At 36.6% G+C, this 13,067-nt stretch overlaps 1 protein-coding gene across 1 annotated transcript; it reads left to right on the top strand.

Moving 5' to 3' along the window:
* The first annotated feature begins 9,143 nt into the window (after positions 1-9,143).
* fam47e (family with sequence similarity 47 member E) lies at positions 9,144-12,792 on the top strand. Its single transcript, XM_079361614.1, has 3 exons — positions 9,144-9,300; positions 11,811-12,147; positions 12,290-12,792. The coding sequence occupies exons 1-3, from the start codon at positions 9,266-9,268 to the stop codon at positions 12,425-12,427; spliced, it is 510 nt and encodes a 169-aa protein (XP_079217740.1). The 5' UTR covers positions 9,144-9,265; the 3' UTR covers positions 12,428-12,792.
* Positions 12,793-13,067: the final 275 nt, after the last annotated feature.

Raw genomic sequence — 13,067 nt, 5'->3', positions numbered from 1 at the left:
AGTTCAACAACATTTAAACACATTTAGCAACACAATAAGATGTAAGCCAAACAGAAATGAATATAAATTGATGGCACTGGCACTTTCATTCTAAAGTCATGCAATTTTATGAACAGGATTTTGCTGCAATGTGTACCGATGTGACAGTCAATGGGTGAGCTTTAATAGAAGCAAAGACAGCTAAAAGTATCTATTTGACAGAATGTAAAATCTTTAACTTGTCTATCTGAATTGCAGGCCTACATATGCATCTGCAATTCAGTTCTGTATCTCTTCACAATCCTTTACATATAGGCCTTACAGCACAATGAAGCAACAAAGGCCTGAGAAAAGTGACATTTTCTTTTTTTAAAAGGCAGATTATTGTTATTTTTTCTTTCCAAGTTTTTCTTTTCAAGAAGTTTAAGTAGGTATTGTAAATCAGTCTTACATAGCAGTATTTGAATTAAAAAGTGATGAGTTGTGGATGTTTGTTTCTTTTGCCGACAGCCAATCAAATTGCACCCACACTGTCTTACCAAAGATGCCAGTTCTATTGCACATAGCTCTATATGTATGTATAATTAGATCTGGAAATATTTGACACTGACACACTTGTTATTTTGGATGTTAACTAAAATATTTTGAAGTTACAGTTAAATAATGAATAAGGGCTTAACGTGCAGTCTCTCAGCTTTAATTTGAGGGTATTCACATCCAAATTGGAGGAAGGGTTTAAGAATAACAGCTCTTTAATATGTAGCCCCCTCTTTTTCAAAGGACTAAGAGTAATTGAACAATTGACTCAAAAGCTGTTCCATGGACAGGTGTGGCCTATTCATTTTGTTATTTCTTCATCAACTAAGCAGGTAAAAGATCTGGAGTTAATTCTCGGTGTGGCATTCGCATTTGGAAGTTGTTTCTGTGAACCCACAACATGCGTTTAAAGGAGCTCTCAGTGCAAGTGAAACAGGCCATCCTTAGGCTGTGAAAAAAGCAGGAAAGATAGCAGGAACATTAGGAGTGGCCAAATCAACAGTTTGGTACATTTTGAGAATAAAAGAATGCACTGGTGAGCTCTGCAACACAAAAAGGCCTCGATGTCCCCGGAAGACAACAGTGGTGGATGATTGTAGGATCCTTTCCATGGTAAAGAAAAAGGGGACTATATATGAAAATGGTTGAACTTCCTAAACGTTTCCTACAATATTTTTGTTTAACCCCTGGAATTAAAGCTGAAAGTCTGCACTTCAATTGTATCTCGATTGTTCATTTCAAATCCATTATGGTGGCGTACAGACCCAAAGTAACAAAACTTGTTTGAGTGTCCAAATATTTTCGGACCTAACTGTATATATTTATTTCCTATTTACTGCACTAGTTCTGTTCACTATTGCATATATGTCTGTATACATCTTTAGTCCTTCCACTTATACCTTCTTTTTTTATTTGTTTGTGTATTTTAACTTTGTACTTCCTGCTTGACACTTTACCTTTAGTTCAATGTTTAGTTTAGCTGCACTGTCGTTCATTTACTGTGCCTTTGTGAATTGAACTAAAATCTTGTTTTACATTAATTAGCTTGTAGCTGTTGCAGCCATTTTATGAAAGGTTTACCAGATTTTATTTGAAATAAAACCACTTTTAAATACCACAAAAGGCTAGAGGGGATTTTTTTTCTGGGATACTTTGTGCCCTGGACTGTGTGGCATTCAAAGCGTGCAACTGGTGTGAAGCTGAAACAGGACACTTGGACCTATGAGCCGCCAATGTCTTTATTTACAGACAACAAATTGTAGTGATGAAAATGCCAGGTCATGTACAGATAATTATGCCTCCTCTCAGAAGCTAAACCAGTCATTCACAGGTTGGCCAAGCTCATTGAGTGGAGTTTATTTGGTTTGTTTGCGTCCTGCAACAAAATGCTTCATAGGCTGTAAGAAATGGCTGAAAGGTGAGCACGGTCATGTCGCCGCCTCTTTCATAACTCATTCATAAATAAAGTAGAACAAAAGACTTTTTTTCCCCTCAGGAAGTGATATATATCATATTGTTTGATGTCTGTAGCTGGAAGGAACCGACTGGGCTGGACTCTTAACATTAATGTAATTGAGTTTTACCTCATTGTGCTCAGCCTTATATGGTAACCTCAGAGGATGGGGTCTGCAGGAGGGGGGCAGCATCTGTTCAAACAAGAGGAGTAAAAAATGCTAAAGACAATCATCAGGGGGGAAGGATAACAGTCAAGTAATGCAGCAACATTGTTCCTGCCAAAAGAAAGGGTGGGTGGGGAGGGGGTGAAGAGGGGTAAAACAGTTCAACCTTTGTAATGGTTTCTTTTTATGTTTGGTCAGCAAAGCGACACTGATTTCTTTTTTCTTTTCATGTTGTCGGACTTGTTGGACGCTGAAGACACCCATCTTTGAAGGCTAACTCAAAGCCTTATGTTGATTTGTTTTTTTTATGTGGACATATTTATGTACAGAAACATACAATGGGTTTGAGAATAAGGCAAGCATTTACATGTAACAACAAGGAGACTTTTATCCAGAGGCTAAATATTTTTTGGGGCCAGTTATTCAGTGTCCACTGTTCCCACAAATCATGCATTGTGTTCAAACATGTTTGGACCCACACTTAAAAATGGCATCAATAGCTTTTGGTTTGCACTTTGAAGACAAAGCTCAAGTGCAAAAATGGCTCAACAGTGAGCACTTTTCTTCTGACACAGATGTCCATTCATGAGTTTAGAAAACACAGTGTTCTCTGAATGTTTCATAGATTCTGCCCAGTAAGCTCTTTGGGTTTGACTATGATAACCATGCAAAATGGACAATTTGCTTACTCATGTGTGCTTTTCTTCACATTGTGTTTAGGTCACCATCCTCTCACACCCAATAATTATAGTGAGAGTTAAACTGATAGTCTCTTACTTAAGCTTTGGTTCTATACCGACAGAAAGTTTTTTATCTAGTTTATAGTATAGTTTGACTGCATGCAAACATGGTCACAATTTAACTGTGTGTCTAGTTTGCTATTTGATGGGTGGATTCACTGTGTATAGACGCAGTATGCAAACATTGATTAATAGCTCAAGCTAGCTTTCGTGACTCACAAAACGATCCAAGGTTATTATTTGCCTGAACAAGGCAACAAAGACAAATAGCCAATGCCATGGAGAGCTGTAAGTTTAGTTATGCCAAGCCAGGGAAAAGAGGATCAGCGTCTACATCCAAGCTATTGACTTTTTGAAGCGGTAGGCTATTCAATCTGGCCACAGCAGTTCTTAGAGCTACACTTCAACTGTTAGCACAACCATGCTTTAATCTCAACTTTAATGTGAGCATGCTAGCATCTTCTCAGCTGGAAATCTGTATGCCAATGTTAGGCATTAAAATGTAGAGGCATGCAACTTTTGTTGCCGACACAACACACACAAAGAAATACATCATTTTTGATATATATCATATTGTTTGATGTCTATAGCTGGAAGGAACCGACTGGGCTGGACTCTTAACATTAATGCAAAAGCATTTTTGAAAGTACAACCTTTTAAGATTAACACTGCAGTGTTTCTTAGAACTGGACCTAAACAAACAGCAAGTAGATACAGTTGATGTTTCTTGTAAAATCTAAAATCCTCAGATAAGCTTAATTCATTATGACTATTGTAAAAACAAGTTGCTTTTTTAGTTTTAGAAGGAAATGTGCTACACAAGTCAACTGATCGTGAATTTTACCTCACAGGGTAAAACAACTATTTGTTATTGTTTGGAAAATGAGGGCAACTGTAGCCTAAATTGCATGCTTGTTATACACATAACAACGCTGTTTATTTTAAACATAACATTTCAAAGGTGCAGTTTATTTTACTTAGCCCACTACAAAAAAAACTCTTCATGTGTGATGACACATGAAAACCCACCACATCGTCCAGCAGTCACATTCCATCAGCTGTCCTCCCTGTAAGTATAGCTCTCTCCTTATATCAACCCAGCAGAAGCAACATTAACTCTTTCTGTAAACACTGCCTGACATAGTAAGTGTTATCGTCCCAACGGGGCTGCACCGTGGTGGAGCCTGGTACTGAACATTAAGTCACGGTGCATTCTGGGCTGAGACAGTCTTTGTAAGGTCACAGACTGATATACAGGCGTGTTTGCGGGAGTGGAGACTTGTGGGGAGTGGCAGACCTTTTTACTGGAGGTGATTAATGCAAACTGAGCCATTAAGCGCAAGCGAAGAGTAAACTAACTGCATTGAATTTATTTCTGAGTTCATTCATTCCCTGCTCTCCTTGGAGAGGATCATCGTGACCAAAAGAACTTACTGTGTTCTAGCTGACAGGAAAAAAAAATATTTCGTAATATTAGAAATCCAAAATTTGCAGCAAGAACAAAAGCAGATTCTAAGAATGGATCCAATGTCCTCTCCCCAAGTACTTTCAGTTTCTATTACTTAGTACATCTACCTGGAGGGTTTCAGGCTGAAATATTATCTAACTCACAAGCAAGGAATTGAATTGGATGTGACTCACTAATAAGAAATAATATTGTCCAACATGTTACTTACTTACTGTTTTGTAGATTCACTAATGATAGAAAACATTTGACGTGAGCAAAGGTTCTCTGAGTACCCTTCTCTTTTCATCATTTGTTCTTTTGCATGAGGTTTTACTGCTGCACTTACATCATTTTTCTCTGAATTATTGGCACATGACGGGAATACAAGTGGCAAGAAATATTTTTTTTGTAATGTACTCATTTCCTGGCATTCAAAAGATATTTGGTGGATTGAAATAGGTATTAATTTGCTTTTTGTTTTACACTTTTTCTATTCATTTGGATGGATACCTGACCTATGAGTTACTTGTTAGAGCATATATTTGCTTTGTCGAATCTGCCTTGTATGAACTAACACCCAAGGGGATTCTTTTTTTTTTTTTTTATTGTTTTGTATATGCTTTCTCATGGTACGACACTTTCTAGTTTGTTTACTCAACAGCAGTTAAGTGCTAAACTGACCATAGAACTCCTTTGTCTAGCTAGGTGTGGTTTATTTCCCACCATTCAAAGAATGTGTTTTGTAACAGGAGACAACATCGCATTGTTCCTGTGCAGAGCAACAAAGTGTTAATTTAAGAAATCCATGGTCACACCACTTCACTCTGACAGAAATAATAGAGTTGATCCCACAAAAACCTATTCTGAAAACATGTAAGTGTTAATGATTTTTTTTTTTTTGTAATATAGTGACCTGATTTAGCCCTGCTTCAGCCCAGCTTGAGGAGAGTTATGCAAGAATATATGCATTGTGCATAGAATAACAAAGCCAGTACAGAGTGTAGCTTCACTCAGATGTACTGTGTGACCCGATTACAATAAACAATGAAAGTAGATAATGAGTAAAATCACTACTAGTTCCTAGAGATGATACAAAGATCGTTTCTTTAATTATATGTTTTAGCAGATAATGAAGTCTTAAAAATGTATGCCCATATTGGGCTTTGGTTAAATATTAATCAGTGAAGAAGTTAGTGTTCTGTCAGGGCCCTCTTCTACTAAAAGCTTTTGGAAGCTAATCCGGTGTGTCTTTTTCATGCATCTTTGTTTAATTGCAATTGTACTTGTTTGATTCATGTTTTTAGATATATGAAATACAAATGGGATAAAAAAAAAATCAATTTAAAAATCATAAAGTTATTTAAGTATTTGTTTGGTGGGAAAGATCATATTGACAACAGATTTTTTGTCCTGTTATGTTTAACCATGTATGAAGAAATAATCAAACCTTTTAAGATTCTCTGATATGAGAAAAAGATCTCATCTTGGGCTCTGGAAAACTATGAGTGAATGATTTTTAAAGACTAATTAATATATTTTCACACTAAAAATACACCTAAAATTAACAAAAAATATTGCCATTTCTTGCCCAGTACATATATCATAATGAACCTGATTGTGAAGTCTCACGAGGACATACAGTAGCCCCACTGAAAATTGGGAAATGATAACACAATTAATGGGCAGAGTTTTAAAAGATAGAAAAGGTGATACCTTGGCCAAGTATGGCTTAGATTGTAGACAGATTCCAGCCATAATCATATGATTATTGTGTCAAAAGGTTTCTATTCAAGACAACATTTCAAGGGAAATCTGCCAGTTGTTTATCCTTTCTATCAACAATGGGTTGTGTGATGATCACTTAGAGGAAAAGAGTCATAAATCAGCTTCACTTAGACCTGACCTTGATCACACGCAGGGCACTTTGGACAAGGGGGAAACTTTTCATGCCACACCTATATTATATCCTGGGCAGATATGGTGTTAGAGAGTTCTGCACATCCTCTTGTGTATTGTTTTCTACTGTTGCTTCACATCCTAAAGAATACAAAAGTCCTTTTCACTGAGAAGCCAGCGTGCTGCCAAATCCTCTGCTTTTCATCATAAACAAAAATATTTCCTATTTATTGCACCAGTTTCCCCCAATTGTACTGAACCTCTTGATGAGAAGTAGAAAGTCTCTGGAGGAAAATTAATGTTGTACTGGGACTTTGTTTTTGTATATTTGATTGTAATGTGTAAATTCAATGAGCAAATATGAAGAACGCACGTCATCAAACAAACATTCAGATGCTATTTCCCTCTATTAATATTACATATACCCTAACTGCATGAGACTAATGCAAATATAAAAAACTACTGCTATTATTCTGTTGTTAAGAGATCAAAGAGGGGTTTGTTATACACATTGCATTCACAGACGTCTGCCCTGATCATATTATCTGAAAACAGAATGCCTTTGCATGGGTAAACTATTGTAGATACAAGTCATCCACATCCTAATGTTTACTCCCAGAATTTTTTTTTCCTAAAAGGGGCTGAGCTTTACCAAGTCAGGCCATCCTAGGCAACCATTTAGAGAGCTGTTTGAAGACAATAACATGTTACCCAGGCGTCGTATTTCAATATTTATACATCAGGATGCTTGAGAAGGAAATCCTTCTGAAGAGGAAATTATGGTGCAGTATGTAAAGGTCGAAAAAAACAAAGTTTCACGCCTTTCCTGGACACAGTCAAGAACATAGATAAAGTTATGAGAGCTCCTTGTAAATGTAAACTTTGAAAGAGGATACCTTATTTATAACTTGACCACCATGTGTGCTTGAGTTTATCCAGACAGGAAAAGTTCAGTTTTATAAGCCGTTGGATGATAAGATTTACAAATACCTTTAAACAGATAGATATAATAAAACATTCAAACATCAAAATAACCTGCCACAGAGCTACAATCTCCTATGATCTCAAATGAAAAAAAATTACTTTTGGTACATTACAGCACAAAAGAAATCTAAAGGTGGCAGCTTCACTATAAGAAAACACATTAAGATTTAAACGTAACAACAGGATAATATCTAACTGTAGGTGCTATTTGATGCATGAGGCTGTTTTCAAATTAGATACAAGAAACTCAGACCAACAGCTGACTATAAAGAAGAGCAAAAGGCCATAAATTGGCCTTTCCAGGTCACAGTATGTCACACAGTCTGACTGCGGTCAGCCTGATATGGCATGTCAGGAAAAGCTGTTAAAACACTTTGTTGGCTGCCACAGAGTCTTATGAATGAAGTTCCATCCTCAGTCTGAAAGTTGAAATTCCTCAGAGAAATGGTGCCACTCTGACGCAGCAAGGCCATGACTACATTATCCACTCACAGAGCCAGCTGCTGCTGCTTCTGCTGCATCATGTCAGAGTGTCAGAGCGGTCCTGTGACAGCACGAGGCGTCTATAGGCAAGAAAAGGAGGAGGCTCTGGAGTGATAAACAACTCCATTCACTGGCGAGCAGAAGTCCCAGTGTAAATCTAACTTAAGCTCAAGTTCTTTGCATCAAAATATCTGTTATATATAGAGATGTCAACATAAAAACTAATTTCAAGTTTGACTAGAAATTTACGAGTTCAACTGATTGATTTAAGTCATAAACTGTACAACCATTTGGATAATTATGCAAAAATCTAACTGGTTGTTTGAAATTTCACATTTCACACTCTGTATTCTAATGTTTTATGGCTGCATTCAGAGACAGCTGCATTGTTGGCAAACATACTAAAACAGCGCATTAGACAGTTCACTGACTGCATTCAAACTGTTTACTAAGTTAGTTTGTTTCTATTAATAGGGCTCATCAGTATTGAAAGAGGGGAAACAGTGGTGCCTCTGTCCCTGCAGTGATTTCCCTGTTGTTTTAACAGCAGGAGAGATTGGGGACCTGAACCCAGGCTAATTAGCCAATTTATCAGCCCTTAAGGGAACAACATGTGATTCAATCCAGTCAACAACATCCACTTTTGTATGTAGTAGTCACTGTCCAGAAATGTTCCAGAAGCTCTCACATGTTAACAGTAAATTCAGGAAACTGCACGTTATATGAGAAGCAAACATAACCTCTATAAAAGTACGAAGTAAGCCGTATTGGAATATAATTAAGTAGGCCAACATAAACTTCAGTACTTTTACTAACTACAAAAAAAATACTTGTCTGCCTATTTAATGTTGGTATTTTTCCTTCATCGTAAGAACTATGTTGTTTGTTTTGTCCACTCTTATGGTAGTTTTACATTAAAATTGGACATGAAAAACATCAAGTTATCTAATAAAAGCACATTATACACATCTATTCATGTCGTTTATTCCATAAAGTCTTATACAAGGTTTTTATCATCAGCAATACAGTTGGGGATGCTGCACATTTTCTAACAAGGACAGCCCCCTAGTGTTCACATACTGTTACAATCAAAGGGTCCACATAGGAATTTTAATCTCCTAACCTAATCTCTAACTTGTGCTCTAACACTGGAGGAAGAGAAAACAGCCGTCAAACTACATACCTACTTAGGCTATAAAGTGTATGTAGACTTATAGGGATTTTTTAAAATACATGTCATGAAACACAACAGCAACCACATAGCTATACAATTCTTAATGAAAGTGCATTAAGAAGGTAACCAAATATCACCCCTTAAATGTTCCGTATTTATCTTTAGTAGCATATTTTACATGTCACTTACATATCATCGCGGAGAAAAACGGCCCACACAAATTGCTATTTCTATCCGCTTAAGATTTACTGTTGTTGTCATGGTTACCAACAAACACACTGCTCTGGAGAGTTTACCAGCCAGTAGATTTGGAGCTTCAAACAATGTAGGCTGAAAATAATTTCATGAAATGATTTATTTTAAAAAGAAGACTGATTAATTAGCCTTTACAATCTGGCAATAAGGAATGGATCGAGATAAAACGCGCCCTCTTTCCCCTTGGTAAGTGACAGCAACTGTTATGTTTCCAGTCTTCATTCAAAAAGATGTTATCAGCAGACATATCTTTGGTAATTTGTTTTCAATTTAGGCTAGTAGTAGGTGAGGTATTTAAAAATGTTACCTAAAAAAAAAAGATTAAAACAACTGCCTATGTAAAAAAAAAAAGAAATACCCCATTACAAGTGTTATCTGTGCTTTACATTTTAAAGGCCCCTAGTGTGGAAACCATAGGTGGCAACATGGCAACTGGTTACTTGCTCCAGTGTGTGTTCCGATGCATTTTTATTCCACACCTTTATCTGAGAACTGAAGGCTTGTTATTGTTACCATCGAGCTAGCTCTTTAAAATATTATGCATTCATGTAGTTTACTCTTAAGTTTGTTTAACTAAATACTTCACATTAAACTTCTTGTTTCTTAAGGGATCACTTGCTGTAGGCTAAAATGTATTGTTTAAAAAGACGATCACAAAAACGTGAACAGGGTCAGTTTGACTAATGAGTAGCCATGTGTGCAGTTAAAAAAGCATTGTCTACCTCTGAAAATAGCTGACAAACAGAATAAAATAATATGGCCTACCAAGCATCCGGCTAAAAATCATAAAAAAAACTGACTTGACAAAAGGATTTACAGCATTTAAACTGTACGTGCCTTTATGTCAATCTTTAACGAAGCTTTATTGTTGTTCACCCTAACTGAACCAGTCAGAGGACAGGGCAATCAAGAGATAAAAGGGGTGAGAGAAATACTCAGAATACATAGGAGGAAGTGGAGGAGGCAGAAATAGATTAGATAAAACACACACTGCTTTTAAAATGATCACTCTGGACCGACAGTATATGATGCATTTGTTTTTTCAGAAGAAATACAAAAGGCGTGGCTCAAGTTTTTAACCAGAAGTATTTCAAAATACATTGAGGTGACTCATGTAGGGTTGTGCAGCGTTCATACATCTTTAATGAAGATTGAACTATCAATTGAACTTCATTGTCTGTTGTAGTTTCAAATTTCTGTCAAATCCTTTCGTCTGAAAACAGTGGCAAAAATCCTATTAATTCAATTTTAACACTTCCAGAAATATACTGATGTTAAATGTGTAACAAAATAAGCAACTAATGGTTAAAAAGTTTGTACAACCTCAGTCTATGGTATTGTGACTGTGCCTCATCTCAAGAGGTTTCTGTGCCATCAGCCAGTAACTGTTATCCTCAACACAAGCACAAGAGACCCTTATGGCAGAACAGTTTTTTTAAACATAATTGGTATCAGCATTTCAGCTCAGCAACTATCAGGAAGTAATCTTTCATTTTGAATACAGACCTTTGGAAACAGCTAAAAGTTTGATTTCATAACTGTTATATTCTCTAAAGAAACACTTTACAAGTTTAGTTGACAGATTGGTCCTTGAACAAAGAGATCATAGGAGGAGCCAACTATCCGATCCCAAGTTATGAGGTGACACATCAAATAAGCCCGAGAGCATAAATTGTCTCTTCGTCTTCCCTGTTTTGGTCAGAGATATGACACCATGAATAATCTTTATATAGTGCAGTCTGAGTGTCCAATTGGCGAAAAATGAAGGGGGATATAAAAAGATTAAGTGAAACATGTCAACGGGCGTGTTGTTTGAAAAGAGACACACAAATCTCTGTCCATAAATAAATAGCAAAGTTCAGTTATTTAGTCTGTTGAAGAACACAGTCTTTGTAACAGTGTGTGCATTTTAATTCCCACAATTGATGCTACAATGGAGACTGTAACTGTGGTGCTGAATAACAATAACATAGTCACCTTTTGAGCTTTTTTTTTCTGGCAGGTACAATGTTCCTATGGTGATTTATCCACAGACTTAAATATTCACTACTAATGTCCTACGTTACCCAATGATGAGCAATATATTTACATAAAGCCCCTAAATGTATGTGATATTCAAAGTCAATACAGGATATATTCAACAAATAATCTCCAATTATTCTTTTCATTAAAACCATATTTAAATGTGAATTCTTTGTGGAGGTACTTAATGTTAAATGAATTCCTTTATCTCGAAGATATGATTACTTTGAGAGGTGTATCAATCAATGTGGATCTTTATACCAATCCAATAACTGATTCAATATCCATGATACAACATTAAATCATTATTCTCGACAGCATTTTCTAAGAAAGGCTTGTAAAACATCTTTTTAAATATGAATAGGAGACCTTTTTTTTTTCATTAAAATGTTTGGAAAAGTCACCGTTTGGGTGTCTTCTGAATTGGTATAAAAAAAAACGTTGTAAACTGAATCAAAGGTCTTTTTGGTATTGGTAACAAATCCTTTCTCTTTGGAATCATTATCTCTGGTTTCATGAAGACACTTAACTTTACGGTCTCTGCTTGTATAATTTTCATAATCAATTTTTCCACAACTTTACTTAACCTTATCTTTTATAGTATTCAAACCAGATGTCTTTTTTACATTTCAAGTATGTGAAACTTAAATGAATATTTTTCTCTCCCTCCTCAGGTACAAGGAGAGGCTGCAGACTGAGTTTCTTAAACCCCAAGAAAACATGGTTTCCTCTGTCTTCAGTTTTGTAAACATGAACCTTGATGACTTCAGTGAAGGCTCAGCAGTTTTATCAGGGGCCCCGAGAGGTTTCTCGCCTGTAATTTTCCATGGCACCCAAAACCAAAAATCCAATCAGAAGCTTAGAAAGAGCACATCTAAAGAGTGGGCCTGCTTCTCAAAGCAGACAATCCAAAAGCAGATCCGCAGAGAATATGTTGCTGCTTTGGAGGAAAAGCTAACACGGCATCCTCTAACCACATTCCCACACTACAAAGATCACATGACCCCAGAGGTAAGTGAAGACAACAGCAGTCGGTAGTACACAGCTAAAGTAATGCAGCAGAGGAATGAGGCTTTGAGTAGGCTGATACTATAATGAAGTAGAATTACGTAGGATACTACACATTTATATCATTCTTTTTGTGTCTCTGCAGTTATTTTATGAGGTGGCATCAGTTTTGGAACCAGACATGTGCGTAAATGACGCCCCCGGACTTCCTCCGCCCACAGGACGCCGTAAGACAGAGGACGATGAAGAAAGCTGTCAAGAGCCAAGTGAGAAAGAACAGTGAAGAGCATCCTAAAACAGAAAACAAGTGTAATGGATTGGTAGTATTGATATAATCTAAGGTACTTTAAATATTTCAACATCAGACTTGTGAAAACAGCCAAAGAAATACTGACTTTATCGACAATCCAGATAATTTCAAAGCGGCCCAAATGAACATGAGCAAAGTCCCAGAAAATCGAATATACAAAAAAGAACGGGAATGGTATCAACAAAGGACCACCTGTTGATGAGAATTACCTTCAAAACATCCATGAGGACATGAAAGTAGGAAGTAATATGATAAATCAAGAAGTTTGTGCTGGTAATGACATTTGAAAATGTATGTTTTTTTACATAAATAAATAAAGAGATGAAAGGTTGATTTCATATTAAGTAATACAAGAGCATTAACTGGAAGATGAGATCATGTTACTGAGTCTGCATTAGTGAGCAGGTTGAGAAACCATGGTCTTCAAGACTCCTTACTAACTTTCCCAAGAGACTGTTAACAGTCATGTTTAAAAGCATAGACAGGTCAGAGAGTTCAAAAAAGTGAAGTTCACCAAGGCCTTCACATAGACAAGGAGAATATCCATTCAACAGGGCTGCTGGATGCTGACTCCCACAGTATGAAGAAAAAGCCACATGTGAGAACCACTGCA

The sequence above is a fragment of the Symphodus melops genome, assembly GCF_947650265.1.
Source record: "Symphodus melops genome assembly, chromosome: 1".
NCBI lineage: Eukaryota > Metazoa > Chordata > Actinopteri > Labriformes > Labridae > Symphodus > Symphodus melops.
The sequence above is the reverse complement of the archived record's forward strand: the minus strand, read 5'-3'. Positions and strand labels throughout refer to the sequence as shown.

Bases quoted from the DNA above. Each gene is read 5' to 3' on its own strand.
- fam47e (XM_079361614.1), top strand. From the start codon at position 9,266: ATGGATCGAGATAAAACGCGCCCTCTTTCCCCTTG. The intron at 9,301-11,810 runs GTAAGTGACAGC...CTCCCTCCTCAG, and splicing joins ACGCGCCCTCTTTCCCCTTG to GTACAAGGAGAGGCTGCAGA. The intron at 12,148-12,289 runs GTAAGTGAAGAC...GTGTCTCTGCAG, and splicing joins AAGATCACATGACCCCAGAG to TTATTTTATGAGGTGGCATC.